The sequence below is a fragment of the Panthera tigris genome, chromosome C1, assembly GCF_018350195.1.
Source record: "Panthera tigris isolate Pti1 chromosome C1, P.tigris_Pti1_mat1.1, whole genome shotgun sequence".
Taxonomy (NCBI): domain Eukaryota; kingdom Metazoa; phylum Chordata; class Mammalia; order Carnivora; family Felidae; genus Panthera; species Panthera tigris.
Genome location: NC_056667.1, coordinates 150,304,213 through 150,331,870, shown reverse-complemented (window position 1 = coordinate 150,331,870; position 27,658 = coordinate 150,304,213). Strand labels below are relative to the sequence as shown.

The 27,658-nt window shown below is 36.4% G+C and overlaps 1 protein-coding gene across 2 annotated transcripts; it reads right to left on the bottom strand.

The window, feature by feature from the left end:
• Nucleotides 1-686: 686 nt before the first annotated feature.
• Nucleotides 687-27,450, bottom strand: GCA (grancalcin). 2 transcript variants are annotated; one of them, XM_007078446.3, is made up of 8 exons: nt 27,233-27,446; nt 25,037-25,201; nt 21,404-21,473; nt 15,085-15,128; nt 14,646-14,793; nt 10,140-10,253; nt 4,268-4,326; nt 687-3,640 (listed from the first exon to the last, which is right to left on the bottom strand). In XM_007078446.3, exons 1-8 carry the CDS (start codon nt 27,257-27,259, stop codon nt 3,614-3,616), a joined length of 654 nt encoding a protein of 217 aa, XP_007078508.1. In that variant the 5' UTR covers nt 27,260-27,446; the 3' UTR covers nt 687-3,613. The 2 variants fall into 2 exon arrangements, with proteins under 2 accessions (XP_007078508.1, XP_042850507.1); XM_042994573.1 differs by having other exon boundaries at nt 687-4,326; nt 27,233-27,450.
• Nucleotides 27,451-27,658: the final 208 nt, after the last annotated feature.

Here is a 27,658-nt window from a genome sequence, read left to right as displayed (position 1 = left end):
AAAGGAATGTTAAGCAATATAAGGCTCTTTTCTTTATTAGATGCCGGTAAAATAAGTTTTTTAAAACAAGTAGAAAAAGAAATGGCAAGAAACAAAAGCACAGATTTCCCAGCATCCAAATAATGAGTTGATAGTGAGCCAGACAAATTTTTCATAAGTGTCCTAATGTTTTGCTGGAAAGTAGTTTTGTGCTCAGTATTCTAAATTACAGGAAATATTTAACTTAATATATGGACATATATGATGTTGTAACCTTATTCTATACTACAAATTACCTAAACAGTATTCACTTAAAATCTTCTCTGCATTCATCACTATAACAGAAGTTTTAAATATTTGTTTTTTCTTTGTGTCATCTAATTTTATTATAAAGTCTAGACATACTCTCAGATGATAGCTTAGAATTGTACATTTATTTCAAAGTGCTTACAAAATCAAAAAGATGTGGTTTTTTAATACAAGTTTCAAAGTAATAAAACACCCATGGCTGCATTTTAAAGTTTAAAAGAAAAGAAAAAATGCTAACGTGAAAGAAGTCTTGGATTTTTACTCACTAGATTTAATTACCAGATGTTCACAAATTTATTCCTATTAATTTCCCAGAAAACTGCTACAAATTTGAGAAAACATATCATCTATGAATTTGTCAAAAGTACAAAAGAAAAGCACATTTCTGACAAATTGTATTCATTTAGTTTGTCCAGTTTAGTAATGCCGGAAGAGTACAAGTGAACTTGATTTGTATATTTTCCTTAGAGAAAGAATTATAAATTGATGTTTGTCATTTTTTAAACTGCACAGACTTTGAACTTCATTAATAAATTCTACTTTCTTCCAGGGTGAATACCTTTTCTGGAAATAAATATATTATTTGACACTTTTAAATTACTTTTTGTTTCTGAATGCATGCTTACATAGATCAAATGAGCACAGTCCTTGAAATTACTTTAAAGTGGACCAAATTAAGATTCCAACAGTATTTATTTCCCCTTGATATAATTTAAAAGGTGTAAACTGCCACTCAAAATAGAAGTGCAACATCTGACATTGAACCATTTGGCAGTTTTTTAGGCGGAGGTGAATTACTGCACTGTTATTTGAACTGAAGCATCTCATATATGTTAACAGATTTTGTATGATACAAAACTTTACAGCAAGCTATTTGAATGTTTATTAAAAAATTCTCAAAATGACATGGAAACATGTTTACTGTATAAATAAAAGCACTTAGATGTTAAGAGTGTACATTATTCAGTATTTTCCTCTTTACAAGAAAACTGGGTGTGAGTTAACCAGTACAAACTACCATACTATATTCATATTCCAGTCCTTGTTCATCATAAGACTATTTAATTTTTACTTTAGTAATGGATGTCTGTTTACATCAATTATCTTTAAAGCATCAAAAAGTGAGTTGCATTTCGGTATAAAAACTCCATCTAAAATATCCTCTATGCCTAACGTTTTATAAGATTATCTAGTTAATGGACAGTGCAAAAGAACTGTCTGACAAGTTGGATTGGCATGGAAAATTAGTTCTGCTAGAGAAAGGAGTTCTGTGGTCAAAAATTTTTGGAACTATGTCAAACAGAAGTAAACAGGATTTTATGGACCTTAGGCTTTATCAAGCTCCCTGAAAAGGGTGAGAATTTCCCAAATATGTTTGGTCACTGAAACAGCTTCACAGACTGACCATGACCAAAATTCACAGAAACACCTTTGGAAAAGGACGAGTTAGAGAATCACATGAAGAGTTCTAATACAAAGTGTCATTTGGCAGAAACTTAAATGAATACTATCATATATCATTTTTAAAGTTTTTAGCCTCAACCATTAGCCTACAAGCAAGAAAAATTGTAACTGACGTCAGAACGGTACAGCAATGCAATTACCTATAAGCTGGATGTTAAGATACCAGGCTGCTGAGTCATATTATCATCCTCATTCAACATGAATGATGTAAGAGTGTGTTTACATTAGTTTCTTCTACAACACTTCTAATTAGAATACTGTATTTTATTTTATACCTCAGTTAACATCCTCTCACATTATTAAATATATGTTCATGGAAAAAAAAATTAGCAGCCAGAGGACAAAAGTATATGGATTATTTATTCACACGTTTATACTGCTGACCAAATGAATCTGACAGCTAATTATATAAAAATATAACGTCAAAATGACTACCCAATACTTCCTTTCCAGGACTGTTGAAAGTGGATTTAAAATTCTGTAAGTTTACGAAACTTTTTTTTTTTTTTCAAGATGCTACCATTCATCCTCCATCCTTTAAGAAACCCGGAATTTTCTAAAAAGAATAATTAATTTGGTCACCAGTCATACTAAAATTATGTCAATTTGTACTTGCATTTGAAGCTGGAAGACATTCAGTTAAGGTGTAAGAAAAACACATGGTGTTTCAAATCTTCATTAAGAAAGACTTAAGAGTGTTTGCAAGGAACGGGGCAGGATTAACTACAACAGTTCATATCAGGGATCTGAAATGCTAAGGATGTGATGACCACTTTGCAATCTCCACAGCGATGCCACTCTGAAACAGGGTGTGGTGCCTGCTGTGGTCAGTACCCCCCACACTACACACCTGCATTCAATGACTTGCCAGTTTAGCAATGCCAAAACCTGCGGCTAATGTCAAGAAAGGTGAACTTACAGTTTCTGAATATCTAAACAAATTGGTAGATTACTTGATTTTTTTAACTTTGTAAACAGTTGGCATTATATATGAAACAATTTAGTTTAATAGAATACATTGAAATGTTGACATCTCATTAAAAATATGTGTCACTTCCAGAAAGTCTAGATTTAAAAGGAAGATGCCATTTTAGGCCCTCTAGGTCATCACTAATGAAAAAAAAAAATGCAGAGAGAAAACGTATGTTCTGTTAAGAACTTTTTTTTTCCACAGAAGATAATAAAGCATATTGAAGAAAAATATACACTGAAAAAAATAAAGGAAAAAAATGCTTCCTATAGCCTTATTTCTCTATATATTAATTTGCAGTCTACTTAAGGTGATGTAATACAAAATTTTAGGAACTACGATTTTCTTCTTCATAGGCAAAGACCAGTGAGTTTCTCTTCTTAAATTATGCAATCAAAGAATAAAGAAACCCTTCTACAAATATGGCACAAAATCCAGACTTCTTCTAGTTCACCTTCAAAACCAACAACGAGGAAAAAAAATTCAATGTATAATTTGTAACCTTCAGGTAAGTATACATTAGCTTTATCTAGGCTTTCACATTTGGCTTCTTATATAATCTATCTTGTAAATACATTCTTCTGGATTTACAATGTTAAAAATTAAGGCTAAAAGGTATTTACATCAATTCATCATATACCAATGTTTTATGATACTAAGATACGTTAAGTGAACAGCTTTCCTAAAAGCACTACTATTCCAAATACAAAAACATTTCTTGTATTGCTTTAAATTATGCACTAAAGTAAAAACACATAGAAATAGGACAGACTTATAACAAGGTAGAAACATGGGAGAGCCAAAAAAGCATTAAATTCAAAGTAGTCCAGTTCATATCTTCCAAGTAAAAAAAAATTCACAGTATTTCTTCAGCTTTCAAATTCTAGACATTCAAATTGCCATAGTACCCTGCAAAAACTAACACATAAGCAAAATCATCAGCTGGTAACAACAAAAGGCTTTTTGCTTTTGATTAATTATACTCCATGAAAACATTTTCACAAGAGGGGAAATTTTTAAAGTTTCCAAGGTTTGTAATTTAAACCAGTATGTACTAGCAGGGAAGTGTTGACTCCCTAACTTCCTCATAACAAGAACAAAACAAAAACCCTGAAACATTGAAGTACATGTGAAATATAATTAGTTTCAATTAACAAAAAAAAACCACTGGAATCAGGTTAATTGCAACCATTTGAAATGAGAAATGAACAGCTTCATAATTTATCATTATAGATGAAAATTTCCTCTTGAAGATTACCAAAATATAAACTACTCTTTATAAAAATGGTAGCTTTGCCCTTAAAAATGATTTGAAAGGTAAACTGCCAAAAACATGTCATAAACTTTAGAAGTACCTTTATAATATAATGTCAACTTGATATTTATACAAGTATTTAACCTTTTATTTGCATTTAGCTGATAAATTCAGAAAAGGAATATGGTCTATAAAATATATTATTCCCATTACTGGTACCAGAGACCTCTTAAATTTTTTTAACAATTATGAACACATCTAGGGAACAGTGTAAATACCAGAATACTTACATCATCATATACAAAATTCACAACCCCTTGTTGCAAGTGGTCTCTTCTCCTAAACAAATCTTTAAACAAACAAAAAATTATCACAATTTAAAATATATAGTTGTAAATGCTTAGTGTCCCTAGGTTCTAAAAAATGACTAATTTCATTCTCAATTTTTTAAAAAAAGGATTTTTTAGGGGTGCCTGGGTGGCTCAGTCAGTTAAGCATCTGACTCTGGCTCAGGTCAAGATCTTGAGGTTTGTGAGTTTGAGCCCAGTGTCAGGCTCTGTGCTGATAGTGCAGAGCCTACTTGGGATTCTCTCTCCCTCTCTCTCTCTGTCCCTCCCCTGCTCCTGTGCTCTCTCTCTCAAAATAATTAATAAAAATGAAAATAAATGTTTTTAAGGTTTTTTTTAAAGTTGTTCTTTAAATTCCAGCTAGTTAACATACAGTGGAGTATTAGTTTCAGGCGTACAATATTGTAATTCAACACTTCCACACATTATCAGGTGCTCATCACAAGTGCACTCCTTAATCCCCATCACCTATTTAACCCATCCCCCCAAACACCTCCCCTCTGTTGACCATCAGTTTGTTCTCTCTATAGCTAAAACTCTGTTCCTTGGTTTGCCTTTTTTCCCTTTGCACATTTCTTAAATTCCACATGTGAGTGCAATCATATGGTATACGTCTTTCTCTAATGGATTTATTTCACTTAGCTTGAACCTCTCTAGCTCCATCCGTGTCACAAGCGGCAAGATTTCATTCCTTTTGATGGCTGAGTAATATTCCATTGTGTATACGTACCACATCTTCTTTATCCATTCATCAATAGATGGATACTTGGGCTTTTCATAATTTGGCTACTATAGATAATGCTATTATAAATATCTGGGTGTATGTATCCCATTGAATCAGGATTTTTGTATTCTTTGGGTAAATACCTAGTAGTGCAATTACTGGATTGTATGATAGTTCCATTTTTAACTTTTTGAGGAACCTTCATACTGTTTTCCAGAGTGGCTGCACCAGTTTGCATTCCTACCAACAGTGCAAGAGGGTTACCCTTTCTCCACAGCCTCACCAACACCTGTTGTTTTTTGTGTTGATTTTAGCCATTCTATTAGGGGTGGGGAACTCATTGTAGTTGTGATTTGTATTTCCCTGGTGAACAGTGATGTTGAGCATCTTTTCATGTGTCTGTTGGCCATCTGGATGTCTTCTTTGCAAAAAAAGTCTATTCATGTCTTCTGCCCATTTTTTAATTGGATTACTTGTTTTTTGGATGTTGAATTTTATAATGTTCTTTATATATTTTGGATACTAACCCTTTATCAGGCATGCCATTTGAAAATATCTTCTCCAGTCCCATAGGTTGCCTTTTAGTTTTGTTGATTGTTTCCTTTGCTGTGCAGAAGTGTTTTATTTTTTTATTTTTTTTAAGCTTATTTATTTATTTTGAGAGAGACATAGAGAATGTGAGTGAGGGAGGGGCAGAGAGAGAGGGAGAATCCCAAGCAGGCTCCATGCCACCAGTGCAGAGTCCGATGCGGGGCTCAAACCCATGAAACCATGAGATCATGACATGAACTGAAATCAAGAGTTGAATGCTTTACTGACTAAACCAACCAAGTACCCCATGAGTGTTTTATTTTGATCAAGTCTCAATAGTTTATTTTTGCTTTTGTTTCCCCTGCCTCAGGAGACATATCTAGAAAAAAGTTGCTATGGCCAATTTCAAAGAGGTGACTGCCTGTGTTCTCCTCTGGAATTGTTATGGTTTTAAGGCTCACAGTTTAGGTCTTTAATCTATTTTGAATTTATTTTTGTGTATGGTATAAGAAAGTGGTCCATGTTGCTGTCCAGTTTTCCCAACACTATTTGTTGGAGAGATTGTCTTTTTCCCATTGGATATTCTTTCCTGCTTTGCCAAAGACTAACAGACTACATAATTGTGGGGTCATTTTTTGGGTTTTCTATTCTGTTCCATTGATCTATATGTCTAATTTTGTGCTAGCACCATACTGTTTCAATTACTATAGTTTTGTGATCTAATTTCAAGTCTGGAATTGTGATGCCTCCAGCTCTGCTTTTCTTTTTCAAGGCTGCTTTGGCTATTTGGGGTCTTTTGTGGTTATACAAACATTTGAGGATTAATTTTTCTGGCTCTACGCTTCTTGAGATAGACACGTATTGCTATATACTTCCCTCTCCGCACTACTTTTGCTTCATCTCAAAGATTCTGGGCCATTGTGTTTTCATTTTAATTTGTGTCCACGTATTTTTTTTAATTTCCTGGATGACCTATTCATTGTTTAGTACGATATTGTTTAATGTCTGTATATTTATGATCTCTCCAAGTAGTTTTTCTTGTAGTTGACTTCTAGTATCATAGTGCTGTAGTCAGAAAAGATGCATGGTATGATTTCAATCCTTTTGTATAATTGAGGCCTGATTTGTGACCTAACGTGATCTATTCTGGAGAATGTTTCATATGTACTTGAAAAGAATGTGTTATACTGATTTAGGATGGAATGTTCCAAATATATCTGTTAAGTCATCTGGTCCAGAGTGTCATTCAAAGAAATTGTTTCCTTGTTTATTTTCTGTTTAGATTAGCTGTCCATTGATGTAAGTCAGGATGTTGAAGTCCCCTACTATCATTGTATTATTATCATTAATTCCTTTATGTTTGTTATTAATTGTTTTATATATTTAACTGCTCTCATGTTGGGTACATAAATATTTGCAAATTGGTAGATAGTCTTGTTGAATTGTCCCCTTTATTATGATGTAAGTACCCTTCTATATATCTTATTACAGTCTTTGTTTTAAATTCTATTTGTTTTATATAAGCATTGCAACTCTGGCATTCTTTTGACATCCATTTGCTTGATAAATTTTTCTCCATCCCCTCACTTTCAATCTGCAGGTGTCTTTAGGTCTAAAACAAGTCTCATAGGCAATGTATAGATGAGTCTTGTTTTTCAATCCATTTGGACAACCTATGTCTTTTGATTGTGGAGTGTTAAGTCCATGTACATTCAAAATAGTCCTTGAGAAATGTATTTAGTGCCATTTTATTACTTGTTTTGTCAGTGTTTCTGGAGATTTTTCTCTCATCCTTTCTTGTCTTTATCACTTTTGGTCTCTCTGTTGCACTCAGAGTCTCCTTTAATATTCTTGCAGAGCTGGTTTAGTGGTCACTAATTCCTTTCATTTTTGCTTGTCTAGAAAACTCAACTATTCTGAATGACAAACTTGCTGGATAAAGTATTCTTGGCTGCAGATTTTTCCCACTCAGCACTTTATTTTTTTTTTTCAATTTAGTTTTAATGTTTATGTTTGAGAAACAGAGTGTGAGTGGGTGAGGGGCAGAGAGAGAGGGAGACACAGAATCCGAAGCAGGCTCCAGGCTCCAAGCTGCCAGCCCAGAGCGTGAATTCACGAATTGTGAGATCATGACCTGAGCGAAGTTGGACACTTAACTAGCTGAGCCACCCAGGCGCCCCTCCCACTCAGCACTTTAAATACAGCATGCCACTTCTTTCTGGCTTGCCAAGTTTCTGTTGAGAAATCTCCAGCTAGCCTTATGGGTTGTCCCTTATAAGTTAACGACTTCTTTTGCCTCGCTGCTTTTAAGATTTTTTATCACTATATTTTGCAAATTGAATTATAGTATGTCTTGGTGTTGGTTTGCTTTGGTTGATTTTGATGGGAGTTCTCTGTACCTCCTAGATCTGGATGTCTCCTTCCCCAGATTAGGGAAGTTTTCAGCCCTTATTTGTTCAAATAAATTTTCTGCCCTCTTTTCTCTCTCTTCTTCTTCTGGGACTCCTATAATATGAACGTTATTACATCTGATGAAGCCACTGTGTTCCCTAAGTCTATTCTCACGTTCCATAATTCTTCTTTGTCTCTTTTGTTCATCTTCATTATTTTCCATTTTGTTTTCAATATAGCTAATTCATTCCTCTGCTTCTTCCAGCCTGCTGTTCGTTGTATCAAGCCTATTTCCAATCTCATTTATTGCATTTTTCATCTCTGATTCTTTTTTTAACTCTTTTTCCTCTGTGACAAGGGTCACCCTGATGTCTTATATTCTTTTCTCAACCCCAGTGAGTAACCTTATGATTGTTGCTTTACATTTTCCATCAGGCATGTTACTTACATTTGTTTTGCTTAGATCTCTGGCTGTGGCCTTATCTTGTTTTTTCATTTGGGATAAATTCCTCCATCTTGGCATTTTGTCTAAGTCTCGGTCTTCTTCTGTGTTAGAAAGGCCAGTTAATTCTCCTGCTCCTGAGAGTAATAGCTTCATGAAGAAGAGGTCATGTAGTATCCAGGGCCTGGTGCTTCAAGGAGTATCTCTGATGTTTGCTGTGTGAGTTCTGCTCTTATGTTTTGGCTGCTCTATCCTTCTGGCCAGTCATCTGTAGAGGTTCTACTTACCTGCTGTGGGCAGTGTTTGGTCACTGGCCAGAACATGGCAAGTTTTAACTAGGTGTGCTCTAGTCTGCTTGTTTAATGAGACCTGACACCAACCTGCACCAGAACTGAGGCCGTATAGAACTCTTCTGTCAGATGTGGTGGAGGCAGGGGCTTGTGCTGGTCTTCTGGGGAAGGAGCCTGCCATTCTGAGACTAAGGCATGCTTGACTGAGAACTGAGTCCTGCTAGAGCACAGGGGTGTGGGGTTTGGTATAAGGAAATCAGGCAGCCCGTGTACGTACTATGCCACTTCCCACATGCAGCTATGTGCTTATGCTGAAGGGTGGGGGAGGGAAGTGACACCAGCTGGCTCCTTTGTTCCTGGAGAGGTGTCTCTGTGAATGCTGCCTCTCAGGGATGTGCAAGAAGAGTGAATATTCTCCCCACTGTGTACCCCAAGCATTCTTCAAATCACTGTTTCCATGCTGTCTGCCCCTAGGTTGTGTGCCTGCCTTCTCTCCAGGAGCAGTGCAGTACCCTCTGGACTCTATCCTAGTCAAGTCTGTTGACCTTCAAAAGTCTAAGCTTCAAGCCCTGCTAGTGGCAAGAACTCGTGAAATTCAGCCTCTCTCATTTTCCAAGCCAATGCTTTGGGGAAACATTCTCCTTATGCATTCCCATTTGTTCCTCTCTCTCTCACCCTTCTCCATGACTACAGCTTCCTCCTCCCTACACCACCCATGATCCATTTCTCCCCTCAACCATGTCTCCACTCATCCTACCTTCTTTGATGTGGCCTCTTCTCTCCCTTTAGTTGTGGAGTTTGTTCTGTCAATCTTCAGGTTGATTTCTGGGGTACTTAGGATAATTTGATAGCTATCTAGATGTGTTCATGGGACAAGATGAGCTTAGGGTCCTTCTACTCCACTGCCATCTTCCCTCTTTCTCTTCATACTCAATTAAATCAAGTGATTTCATATCCCAGGCAACTGAGACATGAAAACTTTCCAAAACTGAGCTACAACAATCTTTCAGTATTCATATTGCTAAAGTTTTTTAAAATTTTTTTTCACAATATTGCTAAAGTTTTAAAGCCTTAAAACTGATTAAATTTAACAGTGAATAACGGTGAAAAATACATAATATTACAAACTTGTCGAAGAAAACAAGAGATATTTTTCAGAGAAATAGCTACGGGGCACCTGGGTGGCTCAGCGAGTTAAGTGTCTGACCCTTGGTTTCTGCTCAGGTCATGATCTCATGGTTTCATGAGTTCAAGTCTCACATCAGTCTGTGCTGACAGTGAGGAGCCAGCTTAGGATTCTCTGTCACCCTCTGTCTGCCCCTCCCCTACTGTCTCTTTCAAAATAAATAAACTTAAAAAAAATCAGTAATTTCAAAAACGAAAAAGAAAAAGAAAAATAGCTACATAACGCTATACCCATTTTTAAATGATGAATACCTGTCAGTGCTCGAAGCTTCACACAGCAAGCCACATAATCATCAAAGAAGATTCTGCCATTCTTGCTGTACCGTTTAACAATAGCAGTTAATGTTTGAGGGCTCAACCTATAACCTAGAAATAAGAATTAACAGATTAAAACTTCTAAAACCAAACACCATAAGAACATCACAGCATTGCATTTTCTTTAAAAACAATCAAAAAAATAAAATTCCAAAATTCATTCCATAAAAATATATACTAAAAATAAAACACATTCGTATTGAAACTTACCAGACAAAGGCTTTACTAATAGTTAAGTGGTACATAAACATCTAAATTCTAGCTCTGTAATGAAGTCATAGCTAAGAAAAAACAAAATTATGTTTTTGTATTTTTAGAATATATTTTTATTTTTAAATAATGTCTAGAATATTTTATAGATTTTAATGCTCCAATATTTCAATTCTGTAATTTCATAGTTCTTTAAAAAATATCAAGGAAAGATTATTAGTGATTTTTGCTATCACTTAAATTCTTTATTTCCTTTTTGCTTTTTTTTTTCATTGAGGTATAATTGGCATATATAATTATATTAGTTTCAGATGTACAATATAATGATTCCATAGTTGCATATATTACAAAATGATCACTATAATAAGTCTAGTTAACACCTGTCACCTTATATAGTTACAGAATTTTCTCTTCTTGTCATGAGAACTTTTAAGATCTATTCTTAGCAACTTTCCAATATGTGCATACTGTACTGTGAAGGATGCTGACCTAGAATTATTGTCTTTATTTATTACTATATTAGCAGATTTGGACAATCTACTCAAAGAGGAAAACAATAATAAACGTAGAGAAAATTTTATGTGTAGCTACAATCCAGGGAACTTGCTAAAAATAAATAAATAAATAAATAAATAAATGGAAAGGTATAAATTAATAGAAGTAAAATATGGAAACTTATGTAATTATATGCAAATGTATTTTAAGCTTCCTGGTAGAGAGTTATGATCTGAATGTGTAATGATAAAACTCTTATTATTTCCCATAGCATTCTCAGCAAAATAATTTGAATATTTTAACATGTATCTGAAGATCTTAAATTTGAATAATCCACAATATCTCTCTATGGCACTCAAATGCCTATGTGAACTCTGGCAGTTTTCTTTTTTGCCTAAGGTTATAGTACCTTTTCTACATTATGTTGAATTAAGGATCAAGTTTAATCCATTAGGTATTAATGCTTTAACTGAACTATATATGATGTGTCCAGGACTGTCTCTAAAATGACCATCTATTAAATTAAAATGTCTAATTATAAAACAAAACAAATCACTAGCTTTAGCTTCTTTAAATTGGAATTTGAGATAAGTTGCATTGGGTTCAGATTTTAAATTTCAAAAGGTTAATTTTCTTAAAACTGTATTTTGTTTAGAAATGAGTGTAAAAAAATCAAAGGGTAAACACAATTAGGAATACTACATGAACTGTAAAAGCAGGTTAAACACCATTTTATATTACCACTTATGAAAGAAAGTAGACTGAGAACCTCAGCTTACCAAAGATAGGATAAAAATAAAGTTACATTCTTTTAAAATACTCTAAAATGCAGACTTTGCATTCTGAGGTATTTTGGCATATACTGTGTATACTAACCACATAAGAAAACGAAGAAAAATTTAGAAAACATGGTTTTTATTGCTGAAAAGCTAGAGTATAATACAGAAACCAGTAATATATTGAGATAAGCCTTTGCTATCAAATTAGAGCTCTTACCACAAATGAACACTATTCTATACTCAGGAATTGGAAAAACCAGTGTTGTTGAAATGTCCATATTACTCAAAGCAATATACAGATTCAATGCAATCCCTATAAAATATCAATGGCATTTTATCACAGAACTAGAACAAATTATACTAAAATTCGTTTGGAACTAAAAAGACCCCAAATAGCCAAAGTAATCCTGAGAAAGAAGAACAAAGTGGGAGGTATCACAATTTCAGATTTCAAGATATACTATAGAACTGCAGTAATCAAAACAGTGTGGTACTGGCACAAAAATAGACAAATAGATGAAAAGACCAGAATAGAGAGCTCAGAAATAAACCCATGCTTATATGGTCAATTAATCTATGACAAAGGAGGCAAGAACATACAATGGGAAAAAGTCTCTTCAGCAAATGGTGTAGAAAAATGGTACAGCCACATGCAAAAGAATGAAACTGGACTATTTTCTTACATCATACACAAACTCAAAAAGGATTAAAGAACTAAATATGAGACCTGAAAACACAAAACTCCTAGAGTAAAACATAGACAGTAATTTAACATTGGCTGAAGCAACATTTTTCTAGATAGGTCTCCTGAGGCAAGGAAAACAAAAGCAAAAATAAACTACTGGGACTATACCAAAATAAAAAAGCTTTTGCACAGTGAAGGAAACCATTAACAAAATGAAAAGGCAACCTACTGAATGGGAGAAGATATTTGCAAATGACATATCCTGTAAGTGGTTAATATCCAAATATATAGAACTTAGACAACTCAACACTAAAAAACCCCAAATAATCCAATGAAATATATGCAGAAGACCCAAACAGACATTTTTCCAAAGAAGATAAACATATGGCCAACAGACACACAAAAAAATGCTCAACATTCCTAATCATCAGGGAAATGCAAATCAAAACCACAATGAAAGATCCCATTACATCTGTCAGAATGGCTAGAATCAAAAAATAAAAGGAATAACAAGTATTGGTGAAAATGTAGAGAAAAAGAAACCTTTCTGCATTGTTGTTAGGAATGTAAATGGTACAGCCATTGTGAAAAACAGTATGGAGAGCCCTCAAAAAGTCAGAAATAGAGGGGAGCACCTGGGTGGCTAGGATGGTCAAGCTTCAGACTCTTAATTTTGGCTCAGGTCATAACCTCACAATTCATAGGTTCGAGCCCCACATCTGGCTTACTGATGGGGAAGCCTGCTTGGAATTCTCTCTCTCTCTCCCTCTCTTTCTGCCCCTCCCTGCTTTTTCTCTCTCTCAAAATAAATAAATAAAGTAAAAATTAAAAATAGAAATACCATATAATCCAGTAATTCCACTACTGGAATATTTCCAAAGAAAAGGAAGACACTAATTCAAAAAGATACGTGCAGCCCTGTATTTACTGCAGCATTATTTACAATAGCCAAATTATGGAAGCAACCAAAGTGTCCAGCAACCAATAAATGGATAAAAAAGATGTGGTACATATATACAATGAAATATTATTCAGCCATAAAAAAGAATGAGATCTTGCCACTTGCGACAAATGGATGGACCTAGAGGGTATTATGTTAAGCGAAATAAGTCAGAGAAAGTCAAATACCATATGGTTTCAAAAATATATGGAATTTAAAAAACAAAACAAAGAAAAAAGGAACAAACAAAAAAGCCCTTAAATATAGAGAACAAACTGGTGGTTACCAGAGGGGAGATAAGTGGTACAAACTTCCAGTTACGAAATAATTAAGTCACCCCAGGGGCGTCTGGGTCGCTCAGTCAGTTAAGCATCCAACTTTGGCTCAGATGGTGATATCGCCGGTTATGAGTTCGAGCCCCGCATCAGGCTCTGTGCTGACAGCTCAGAGCCTAGAGCCTTCTTCAGATTCTGTGTCTCCTTCTTTCTGCCCCTCCCCTGCTTGTGCTCTCTTATTCAGAAATAAACAAACATTAAAAAAAAATAAAAAGGGGTGCCTGGGTGGCTCAGTCGGTTAAGCATCCAACTTCAGCTCAGGTCATGATCTCACAGTTCACAAGTTTGAGCCCCATGTCGGGCTCTGTGCTGACAGCTCAGAACCTGGAGCCTGCTTTGGATTCTGTATCTCCTTCTCTCTCTGCCCCACCCTTGCTTACTCTTGCTCTCTTTTTCTCTCTCAAAAATAAATAAACATTAAAAAAAAATTTAAAACAAAATAATTAAGTCACCCTGAAAAATACAGCATAGGGAATACAGTCAATAAGATCATAATATATGTTGTATGGTTACAGACGGTGAATATACTTGTGATAAGCACCGAGTAATGTATAGAATTGTTGAACACCTGATACAGATACGAACAGAAATGCTGTATTCTTGAAATTAATATAACACTGCATATTAATACTTCCAAAAATCTGACAAAAATAAAATAAATAATTAGACACCTCAGCAAATTAAAAAAGAATACACTATAAATGGTGGTTACCCACAATTAGAGGAATGCATTTTAATATACTCAACAGAGGGAATTCAGAAATTAATTTTATCAACCACAATGTATAAAAAAGATCATCTTTTGAAAAAAAAAAACATAGATAGAATGGTTTTGTTAAAAGTCTTCAATCAGAATTCATCTACAATCTTCAAATCAAACTGGGCAACAGCTGGTGAAATAATAGATTCCTTTGTCACTTAACAAATTAAAACAGTTAAGATTCATTTCATCAAAGAACAATTATCTGGATAGATTCTAAAGAATTTTAACATTCTTACCCATAGCAGCGATGGCTTGATTCAATTCATGATGTTCCACTGTGCCACTTTGGTCTTGATCAATAGTCATGAAGTTTTGCTTCCAGGCATTAAGAGCTGCCCAAAGTTCTTTGAATTCACTAAACCTCATTTTTCCTGTGTAATCTCTCTGATAGTTTTATTAATAAAAATAAATTTTGATACCAGTGAGAATTTACTTGACCCAAAGCTGTAAATCATTGACTAAAAAACTATTAGTATGCTTCTGCAAGTTAGCTAAATTCAGCATATGAATAGATTTCTACTTCAAAATGGAAGAGCATGGAATTCAAACAGAATCTTACAAAGTATTTTTAAAGTCTCTAATTTACTGTAGTCATCTACAGCCAACAATTGCTTAGTTATATTCAGAAAACAATTATTCCATATTCTAGTATTGTCTATTTTTATTCAAGGATACATCCAACATGGCGATCATAATTCTGCAGGTTTCCAAACTGAAGGCTGTAAAACATATTTATTATTTGAATTGGAGTCTGCCCAATTTTATCTATGTAAAATTATGACAATTACTATTTTATAAAACAAAATGTTTAAAAATTGCCAAAAATACACAGTCACCCCATCAACAAACTTTGAATGCTTATGCATCCATAGTAAAAAAAAAAAAAAAAAAAAAAAAAAAAAAAAAAGGACTAAAATAAAAATTACTACTACTCCAAACTATTCACATCTAGTAAGGGGATTTGGTAGTTATATAAGCAATTATAAAATAACTGAAAATTATTGTCACAGGGGAAAGGAGGGCTTTGATCTTCCCAACACAAACGACGAGCAGGTTTTTAAATAGAAATCTGACATATACGGAGTACACAAAACACGAAAGATGTAGAGATGTGATTAAAGTTTGAGGTGAAGGACTGGCTTGTGATGACATCTAAAGGGAGAAGAGGGTCAGATCATGAAAGTCTTGAATGCCACCCTAAAGATTTAGACCAAGGGAAGTCACTGAGGAATTTTACAGAGCAGAGGGGCAATTCTACAATTTCCATTACAGAAACACTCATTTACATTAAACAGACTGCAGAGTAAAGTAAGATGAACCCGGATGTAGGTAAATCATTTGCTAGTTTACTGCAATCAATCAAGTAAAAATATGAACTTCTGATCTGAAGCAGCTGTTTTCCCTTGGGCAAGGGAAAAGGCAGGAAGAAAAAATAAATATAAACTATCTTAATATCATGGGTTATTAGAAATATTAACATTTTCATATTTATAGAACTATAACTGAAGACTCACACTAAGTAGAATTTTTCTAATCCTTATCACAATTATATTGAATTAGTATGCTGATTTACCTCAAGACTTATTATATCAGTCTTGATAAAAGAAATATTACGTCAGTACAGTTTAGGTAAGCTTACCAAGTTCTTACTCTTCGCTCCTTAAAATGAATAAATGAATAAATAAAAATGCTTAAAATTATCTTATTTTGTTATTTGATGTTAGCATATTTTGAAATTTTTATGAGAAAAAATATTTCAGCTAAATTTTAGACCTATTAAGAAAAAAAATCATAAAACATTCTACAAGTTAAAATAGCTGATTTTCTTTAAATGTTTATTTAATACGGTGTCAATGTTAGAATAGGTGGTTATAATATTTTCAGATGGACAATTCAACAGACACTCGATGAGTATTCACTATGAGCCAGGTAGCATGATTTTGTGATTTTACATAAACCTACAAAGGTATTATAGTCCCAATTTACAAATGAAGAAACAGAGGCCCGGTGGAAAAGTCAATACAGGAGCCCAGTCCTCCTTCAAATCCTGTTCAGGTGGGAAGAAGCAGGGTGGCAAAGTTTCCATGAGCAATCCCTGGATGGCATTCCATCATTTTGTCAGGCAAATGGTATGTTTTGCTTTCAAGTTAACATGGCACCCATCCGTTATGTGGGAGAATCTCAACAGATGATAACAAATGGCAAGAACTGAGTCTTCATATAAGCATACCTTCAATCATAAAATAAGATTGAATGTATATGTATAGAAGATTAAATATTTTTGACAAAGAATAGAGAAGAATTTTTAGGAAAGTTCATAGATTTTTAATACCCCATTGGAATGGGAAAAAATTAAGTTTCTAAAGTCATAAACCATTAGAAAAAAGAGAATGAGAGAACATAAAGGAAAAGAATTGTAAAATAGTAAGATGAATGGAAGTTAACTAACCTAGATCTGAGAAAGTGACCATGAACACGCAATAAGAAAAGCTGAAAAGTAGCCTAGTTATCCAGGGGAAGACCCCAAACATGTTTAAGAACTGGTAGTATTTCTAAATATGGGTGTGCAGGTAGAGATAAAAACAGAATAACCAATTGAATATCTGTTTAAAAAGTATCTACAGCCCCCAAATCCCTCCTTGCCTTAGCTCTGTAGATGGATACTATGTCTATTCTCACATCAGCAGAAGCCTGGCAATTTGCTGTCTGGAGAGTTCTTCCAATTTCAGGGTATCAGGCACATATATGAAGCCCTAACCACTAACCAATGACCAGTAACTCTTACCCTCTAGCACTGATACTAACATTGACTCTAACATTAACCCTAACACTAACCCTCTAGAGAGGTCTCTGCACGACAGGATAACAGTTATATACCCTAACAATAATCCTAACACTAACCGCTAACCCTTAACCCCTAATACTAACACTAATCCTAATCCTCACTATAACTCTAACCCTAAAACTAACCTTAGATAGGAGAAAGTGGCTTCCGGAATACATGGTAAGAAAAGCTTTGAGAAGCAGCCTAGTTATCCTGGGGAAGAATCTCAAAATTTAAGAATCTGTAGTATTTCTAAATATGGGTGTGAAGGTAGAGATAAAAACAGAAGGACCAACTGAATATTTATTTAAAGAGGATACAGAGCCCCAAATTTCCTCCTTGCCTCAGCTCCATAGATGGATGTCATGTCTATGCTCACACCAGAAGTTGGGGGATTTACCATCCAGAAAGGTTTTTGAAGTTCAGGATGCCAGGCACATGTTCAAAGGCCTCACCACTAACCAATAACCACTAAGCCCTAACCTCCAACCCTGATACTAACAATCACCCTAACATTAACCCTAACACTAATCTTCTGGACAGGTCTCTGAATAGCAGGATACCAGGGACATACCCTAACATTAACCATAATCCTAACTCTAATTTTAACCACTAACCAGTAACCTACAACCCCTAACCCTAACACTAATCCTGACTCCAACCTTAACCCTAGAGATGAGAAAGGGGCTTTCTAAGCACAGTTTTTCTGATTAAAAAAAAAAAGAAGAAGAAAACAAAAACAAAAGGTGAGCAGCAGTCTAGCTATCCATGAGAAGACCCTAAACATTTAAGAATTGGCAATTATTTCTGAAAATGGATGCAAAGGCAGAAATAAAAACAGAAGGACAAACTGAATATCCATTTAAAGAGTATTTAGAGCACCATATCCCCTCCTTGCCTCAGCAGTATAGATGGCTACGATGTCTATTCCCACCCCAGCAGAAGTCCAGGGATTTACTGTCGGGAGAGATCTCTCAACAGCAAGATACCAGGCACACACCCAAAGTCTTCAAACCTAACCTCTAACCTGTAGCCCTAACCTTAACCCTAAGACTATCCCTAATCCAAACTTTCTGGAAAGGTCACTGAACTCCAGGATACAAGGCAAATACAAGAACGGTAACCCTAAACCTAATGCAAACCCTAACCATAACCCTAGAGCTGAGAAAGTGCCTTTTAAATACATGATACAAAAAGTTGAGAAGCAGCCTAGCTATCTTGGAGAAGATGCCAAACATTTAAGAACTGTGTGTGAAGGTAGAGATGAAAACAGGAAGACCAGGTGAATATCTATCTAAAGAGTATTTAGGGACCCAAATCCCCTCCTTGCTTCAGATTGGTAGATAGCTGCCATGTCTATCATCACCCCAGCAGAAGTCTGTGGATTTATTGTCTGCAGAGGTCTCTGAATTGTAGGATACCAGGCACATTGCCTAAAACTGACCCTGACCCTAAGGCTAACACCCCTAACCTAACGCTACCCAAGATCTGAGAAAGTGGCTTTCTAAACATACAAGAAAAGCTGTGGAGCATCATACTTATCATAAAGAAGACCCCAAACATTTAAAATTGGTAGTATTTCTGAAAATGAATGTGAAGTTACAGATAAGAAGACAACTGAGAATCATTTAACGAGTATTTAGAGCCCCACATCCCATCCATAGCTCAGCTGTATATAAGGCTCACATGTCTGTTCTCACCCAGGCAGAACTCTGGGATTTTATGCTCTGAAGTGGTCTAACTGAAAGATTCAAGGCAAAGACCCAAACCTTTCACACCTAACACACAATCCCTAACCTCTAACCCTAACCTTCACCCTAAGACTGTCCCTAACCCTAAGCCTCTGGAAAGGACTCTGAACTCCAGGATAACAGGCATATGCACTAACATTATCCCTAACCCTAACCCAAACCCTAACTGTAACCTTAGATCAGAGAAAGTGGCGTCTGAACGAACACACGATAAGAAAAGCGGAGGAGCATCATACTTGTCCTGGGGACGACCATGAACATTTAAGAATTGGTAATATTTCTGAAAGTGGGTGTGAAGGTAGAGATAAACATGGAGCCAACTAAATATCTACTTAAAGAGCATTTAGAGCCCCCAAATCCCCTCCCTGCCTCAGCTCAGAGGATGGCTGCAATGTCTATTTTTACCTCATCAGAAGTCTTGGTACTTACATTGTGGCGAGGTCTCTGAACTGTAGGATATTAGTCCATACCCAAATCCCTAAACCCTACTTCTGAAGCCCTAATGCTAATCCTCACCTTAATCCTAAACCTCTGGAGAGATCTCTGAACTGCATGACACCAGGAACATAGTAGAACCCCTAATCCACAACCCTAACCCTTAACCCCTAACCTCTAACCATACACACTAACTAAAACAAACCCTAACTGCCACCCTCTGGAGATGTCTCTGAACTGCAAAACACCCGGAACATACACTAGCATTAACCGTGACCCTAACCATAACCCTAACCCTAATCTTAACCCCAATGCTAGGCCCTTGATGTGAGAAAATGGCTTCAGAACACATAAGAAAAGCTGACAAGCAGCCTACTTATCCTGGAGAAGACCCCACAAACATTTATCAATTGGTAGTATTTCTGAAAATGGGTGTGAAGGTAGAGATAAAAACAGAAGGACCAACTGAATATCTATTTATGGAATATTTAGAGCACCAAATCCCCTCCTTGCCTTAGCTCCTTAAGACGTCAGCAATGTCTATTCCAACCTCAGGAAAATCCTGGGAATTTATACTCTGGAGAGGTCTCTAAATTCCAAGACACTAGGCATACCCAAGCCCCTAAGCTCCATCCCCTAACCCCTAACCCCTAACCTTGAACCTTAACTCTAACCATCTGGAGAGGTCTCTCGACTGTACAATACCAGACACACACCTTAACCCTAACCCTCACCCTAATCTTAACCCTAAATCTGAAAAAGTGGCTTCCTAAACACATGACAAAAAAGCTGAGAAGCAGTCTAGTTATCCTGGGAAAGACCTCAAACACTTAAGAGTTGCTATTATTTCTGAAAATGGGTGTGAAAGTAGACATAAAAACAGAAGGATCAACTGAATACCTACTTAAGAAGTATTTAGAGCCCCAAAGCCTGTTCTTGCCTCATCAGTAGATGGCTGCCATGTTGATTCTCACTCCAGGGGAAGTCTGGGGTTTTATTCTCTGGAGAGGTCTCTGAACTGCAGGCACATATCCTAACCCTATCCCTAAACTCTAACACTAACACTAACCTATCTAGCAAAAACAAAGTATTTAAATAACTGTTTATCAAAGACTGAGAACCCTCCTGGGTCCTCTATCCTCTTTTCCTACCAAACAACCAGCCCAAAAGGAAATCCCAAAATACGCTGATTCTCATTGTTGCACGACAAACTGCCCCACCAGACTACCAGACATTGAAGCCTATAGTGAATACCAAACCAACACCTCGGAGCATCTCACCTGCATTTCAGTTAAATATGTATGACAAGGATCAGCACACCTGAGAAAAGCATCTAACATGAAAGACAACCAAACAAATAAACTGGAAAAAAAAATTGGAGAAAACACAGTTTACAAAAGAAGAAAAAACTTTGAAAAATACATTAACAGTTTCAGAGAGATAAGGGAAGACTTCACCTACATGAAAAAAGAAGAGAAGCTCTTGGATTTTAAGAATATGATAGCAGAATTAAAACACTCATAGAAGGGGGGCACCTGGATAGCTCAGTTGGTTGAGTATGTGATTCTTGATTTCAGCTCAGATGACAGTCTCAGGGTTGCTGAGATAAGGCCCTGAATCAGGCTATGCACAGACAGCATGGAGCCTTCTTGAGATTTTCTCTCTCCCTCCCCTGCTCTTGCTCTCTCTCTCTCTCAAAATAGATAAATAAACTTTAAAAAAAGAAAACTAAAATCTATAGTGATAAAAGTATGTTATTTTGAGATCTGGAGGCAAATTTCAAGAGTCACCTGAAAAAGCTGAATGAAATTTCGTCTAGGAGTAGTTAATGTCAGGGAGACAGTTATGTACAAGGAACACAAGGAACAGTTATCTTCACAATAAGCTTTGCAGAATTATTTGATTCTTTAAATTATGGGCATGTATATCTGTGATAAAAAGATTTTTTTTAACATTTTAAATACGGGGGTGGGGGAGATCTCACGAGAGTAAGTTCCACTAATTCCAGACTGTGTCAAACATTTCTGAAGTTCCTCAGCATCCACTTCACCATCCTGTTAAAAAATAATTATAGTCTGAGTTAATGCACAGCTGTATAAAATCATATTAAAGTGCTGACTGGCTGTTCTAGGCCAATCAACAGACACGCATTTTTTAAAACATTATTATCAACTACAAAATTAACAGAGACAAGTATTGACAACAAAGGCAAATTACAGAAGAGCATACAAAATAAATAATTTTTCACAAATTATATTCTATTAATTTGTAAGCACTTCAGATACAATCTATTTTCTCTACTCCTGAGAAACAACATAATCATTCTGACCTATAGTAGGTCAAAATAACATCTGTTGAGAGTCATTGGAACTCTACCTAAAACAGAAAATTGATCAAAATGTGTTCAGAACAGTCTCAGACACATTCCCTTAATGCCCCTTTCATGGGGGGGATTATTTCTAAGGGATAGTGAGGTTGTAACCACTGAAGCAGTAACCGGGAGGAGAGAATCCCTTCCCCCCCCACCATTACCCCCAGTCATCCGGCATCTTGTTGGTATTCTTCTGATTAGTGCCCAAACATTCTTGTTTGAACTTATTGTGGGAAATAAATGTTTTTTAAACACAAACAAGAAATCACAACCAAAGTAAAACAGGTTGAATATTTTCATCATGTTTCAGTATCTCACCCTATTTTCTATAAAAATATACAGAGCAATTTACTTGGAAGCATCACAGACATTGTCATAAGTGCAAAAAAATTAGCTCTGAGGAAGGATCAGGGAGGCAAATTTAAAACACAAACTTTTTAAGAGTTCATTTTTGTAAGAGACCCAAGAAATGAAAAAAAAATGTTTCTAAACTACTTCTAAGAAGTATCATAAACACTCATATCTTAATGGATCTTTAGCAGGGAATTCCTTATAACAAAAATTTCGGTAGAAGAAAAAATTCCAGTAGTTCTAGCAGGAATAAAAAGCATTCTTTCCAATGGATCATCCATGTGCCTACAAAGAGCATCTAAGTGTTCCTTTCTCTGCCACGCATAGTTTTTAGATTTCTCTTATAAATTTTTAAATTCTTTAGTAAGAGAATTGTACTTTATAAAATCACCATTTGTTTAGAAGCAAAGCTAGGTTAGAAATTTTTCCTCCAATGATAAAGACCTTAGAAGGAATTTTTATTTAAACAATTGCCTACCTCCTTATTATATCAAATCACTATTATATTTCAAGACTTTGAAAAATTAGGCATACACTTCTAACATGATTGGAGAAGAAATCATCAGTAAACAACACCAAACCAACAAACAAAAACAATCAAGGAAGTCTACAGCTGCCACTGTCAATAGTATCTCCATGAAATGACGGCACAGATGCCAGGTCATTGTCAATTATTGCACAGGAAATTTTAAAGGACAACCTTTTACAAATTATTAAATCAGAAGCAAAGGTAGGAAATGACTTTTGTCTCATTTTTTAAAAAAAAAATGTATTCTATCTTCTAGTACGCTTAACATAACATGGTTATAAATCACCTTTAACTTTCCTTAAGTAGGAAAATGATACTCCACCTGAGACTAACATTAGTGATAATTACTCAGCTTCATCAATTGTTTTCTCATTTATAAGAAATAACACATTGTGTAAACATTAGGCTCAAACTTAAAACTTTCTAGAAAAGAGAAATTGGCATTTACTAAAAACCTTGACCAATCCAATTAAAATGGGAAATCTGTCCCATGTGGTCTGATGATTTCTGTTCAACCATGAGCTTCTCTAACATTTCATGGAAAAGCCCACTTAGTGTACAGAAGACGTTTCTCTGAATTATATACATTCAGAGACATAGAAGGGACCTTGAAGAGTACGGAAATTCTTTTGTAGGGAAAGAACAAAGATTACAGAGGAAGCAAAGTTGAACAGCAGTAGGTTCAAAAGACACACAGGAAAAGTCATTATAAATTCGGGTTAAGGAGTATAAAAATTATGTTAGTCTTTGTTAACCCTTTTTGAAGAGAGTGAAACTAAGAACAGTACAAACACAGCAAATTAGTGTTGACGATTTTAACACTGAAAGAGTTCAGAAGTCAAATAAAAGTCTCTAAATATATATGCCCAGTTCCTATGTTTTATGTTATAATTTTATAAAGTAGATTTAATATATAGTCAGTTATAGATAACAGACTTATTCCCAGCATTACAGTACTTAAGAGTTCTTTGCAGATTGGAATGGTATAATGTAACAGTTAGCATTACAGTTAGCTGCAAACAATAGAAAATACTACCGAAGAGATTTAAACCAATAAGGGTTCATTGTTTTGCACAAGAAGTCCAAGGCCAGGCAGAACAGGACTGTAAGGCAGCTTTAAGATGCCATGGATCTCTGCATTTTCCCATGTATCCCATCCAAAGGACTTTATCTCAAGCTTGTTGACTCAAGGTACCAAGATGACTGCTGCACCTCCGAACTTCAAGTTCCCTTTCTAGGCAAGAAGTAAGGAGCAAAAAAGGCCAACACTAGTTCCCAGAAAGGATTTTCTCCCTTAGAAAAGGAAAGTGTCCTAAAGAAACGGCACCTACATCTCAAGGGTCAGTCCAATGGCACGTGGCTACCTTTACTAATCACAAAGGTGTCCGGGATGACACTGGGGCTTTTCCAACTACCACTACACAAGGGAAAAAGAGGTTGTGAATGGAATTGGGGTCACGAAAACAAAGTGTCTGCCACATATAATAATTCTGTATGTATCCTCTATTTCCAGCCAGGTATATGGGACCTGGTGAACACTCAAGCGAAAGAATACCGAATGAAAAGTGTTATCAAAGTTCTGTGAAGTTCTAACTACTCAAAAAGTTTTCATCGATAAGTATAAACGAAGAGATACGGACTGTGACTAAGACTCAGTGTGAACCTGTCTCTTCTCATTTGTCTGGTAGCTGAACCTCCTTTCTGCCCTGTTTTCTTTACCCTTTCCCAATGTGCTTTACCTTCAAGTCTCTCCCAAACTATTCACAATTGAAAAGTCTCCTTTTGACGCTCTGCCCCAGCTTCCTCAAGGAGATTTACACGTAGGCCTCTTTCCCCCAATCCTCTTTGGCTCAGTCACCATGCAGCATACCACACTGTTTCCTCTTTCAGTGAAATGAACAATGGGTCAGGTATCATACTAACAGAGTTTTAAAAAAATGAAGTAATTATGACTACCCTCATCTCTGATCTCAAGAGAAAAATCAGTCTAGATAAGTTTAAATACAAATTTCATATACATTTAAAATGACACACTAAGTAACAGAGTTGACATTTCTTTTAAAAAGCAATCACTTCTTAAAACTGTTATCTGTGGGGCACATGGGAGGCTCAGTCAGTTAAGCATCGGATTTCAGCTCAGGTCATGATCTCACCATTCATGGGTTCGAGCGCTGCGTCGGGCTCTATGCTGACAGCTCAGAGCCTAGAGCCTGCCTTGGATTCTGTGTCTCCCTCTCTCTTTGCCCCTCCCCTGTTCTTTGTCTCTGTCCTTCTCCCTCAAAGATAAACAAACATTAAAAAAAAATTTTAAAAACAAAAGCAAAAACAAAAACCCTGATATCTGTGCAATATATTTAGCATCTCACCTGTCCAGCAACAGCAGTGAAGTATGTCCACATGGGGTCTCCTGCTGAGGAATAACTGTCAGAATAGGCTGGGTATCCACCGGGGAGCAGGTCTGGCCCTGTTCCTGGCATTGGTTGTCCTATCTGCAGCTGCATTCCTGGCATCTGACCGCTAAAGTTTCCAAACTATAAGAGTGAAAAAGGTTAAGATTATAAATGCAAACATTATTTGTTATCCACTAAAGTAATATTTATGAGTTGTCTACTGAAAAGCAAGGATAGAAAGAGTTCCTAAAAAGCAACCAAATTCACTGTCACAAAAGCTGTTTGCTAAAAAATCCCAGATGTCTGGCATTACGACATAATTCAGTTCACTAATATGTTATCCGGCATCAAAGAAATGTAACAGAAGAAAGTACTCTCTAACCTTTAGGAACTTAGCAGATGAACGTGACACACAATTTTTAAGTGTTTACCATCAACATCACTGAAATAAACAAAAAGCAATTTCACCTACAATCAAACTAAGAAGTAGTATACCTCGGACACAGAAGAATACATGGTAAATACAACGAAATTGTGAACTAGTCATGGGCAACTGCATAACATCCTCTCCCCCAGAAAATATCCTTTTAAAAAGACACCAATAGGAGAACCAGGGTGACTCTGTCCGACTTTGGCCTCCGACTTTGGCTCAGGTCATGATCTCATGGTTTGTGAGTTCCAGTTGTGAGCCAGGCTCTGTGCTGACAGCTCAGAGCCTGGAGCCTCCTTTGGATTCTGTGTCTCCCTCTCTCTCTGCCCCTCCCCCACTCGTGCTGTCTCTTTCTCTCATAAATAAACTTAAAAAAAAATTTTTAAGACATCAATAAACAGATAAAGTGATAATTCCAACCACAGTCTTCAAAACTAGTAAGAATAGCAATACGAATACCGACAATAATAATGTACAGCTAATATTTACTGAAAGCTTTTTATAGGCCAGGTACTAAATACTTTCCGTTATGTGATTTGATTTTCCAACAACTTTATGAAGTATGAAAATACTATGTACGTTCTGCAGTTGAGGACCTAAAACTTAAAAGGTTTCCTAAACTAGTAAGAAGTAAGACCATGGTTAAAATGTAGATAGTCTGATGTTTGTTTCCTGCTACGGTATGGTTTCTCTCTACTTTTTTCACTTTGCAACTTGGTATACATTTTTAAAACCTCAGAGAGGCATTTTATTGAGCATTTTTATGAGTCTGGAGGAGAAAGAAGTATCGAGATTGTTCATTATTCCATTTTGAACAAAAATCTTGACCTGATCCTTGAAGGATGAGTAGAGACTGCCAGAATGAAAAGAAAAAAAGAATTCTAAATTGGGGGGAGGAGGAGAGTGAAAAAGGTAGGATACTACCAATAGTTTGAAGAACTGCATCACTAGATGTGTACAGGGCAAAGGTATGGAGGAAGCATTGGAACTCAGGAAATGCACTTCAAACTCCAGGAAATGCATGACTAGATCATGAAGCAATTAAGAAAGTAAATGGTAAATGTTAAAAGGATATAATGGATAAAAAACAAACAAAAATACATGGAGGTTTTTTTGTTTGTTTTGTTTTTTAAGTTACTTCTTTGAAGAGAAGAGACCAATAAAAGGCCAAATTTAGGAATTAAAAAGAGTATATAACCACAATTACAACTTCCAACTCTCAAAGGTGATTTAGGATAAACAGTTATGTAAGAAAAAGTAACCTAACCCTGACCACTTCCCCCTAAAAATCTGGAACAGATTGCCCTTGGTAGAATAGCAAAAATTAGGAGACTTTCAGCATACCTTATTTATTCATAAGCAACTTAAAGGGAAGAAAACAAGAAGTGGTCAAAAAATCGGAAAGAGGACGTGTAGCAAAACTGAGGAAGGTGTGGGTCCACCACAAAACATCACTGAACAGGAAAAGGGTGCTTTGGTTCCTCTAAACCAAGAAGGCAATTTCTAAAAGCACAACACATCCCTGGCTCCACAAGGAGCACCTAAGGTGCCCCTCAGGGACCAGAAAACCTGTGGCTCCCCGCTCCCCTTGACCCCAGCTTCCAGCACAGTACAGTCTCAGCCCCGCTGAGTACGGGAGACTAGCCACGCGAAGCAGAGACAGAAGGCGGACCCCTCAGGCTGGCACCGCCCGCAGGGACGCTCCACCTTGCAGGGGCGGAGGCTGCGGAGAAGCGACTCACCCCTCCTCCGTATCCCGGGTAGGCCATGACGAGCTGAATAAGCGTCCCTCGTCACCCTTTGAGTCAGCGTCCGCCCAACTGGAAGAAAGGAGGAGGAACCGATGCACATGCAAGGCAGATGCAGAAGCAAGTGAGGCAGAAAGATGCGCTAGCCGCGGGGTTTACTTCCCTGCGACCGCCCCTTCCCGGAGTCGAACCCCGCCTTGCTCGGCTCCGATTGGCTGAGTCCCGTCCCTCGGTAGCCCAAGCTACCGAAACTCGAGCCTTCATGGAATCTAATCCCATCCACCTCATCTCTGATTGGCTTCACGCACCCAGCCCCCCTCTTGCTCAGTTCCTATTGGCTCGCTCAGGTCTCGCGCTCTCTCCTCACCAAACTGCAGAGAAGGCTTTGCTCCGGTAACTTACTTACTCTCTTTTTGGCAA

Coding starts and splice junctions, on each gene's coding strand:
- GCA (XM_042994573.1), bottom strand. CDS start 27,259: ATGGCCTACCCGGGATACGGAGGAGGG. Junction 25,202..27,232: donor ACCCGGGATACGGAGGAGGG/GTGAGTCGCTTC, acceptor TCACTCTTATAG/TTTGGAAACTTTAGCGGTCA. Junction 10,254..14,645: donor TCAAGCCATCGCTGCTATGG/GTAAGAATGTTA, acceptor TCTTATTTCTAG/GTTATAGGTTGAGCCCTCAA.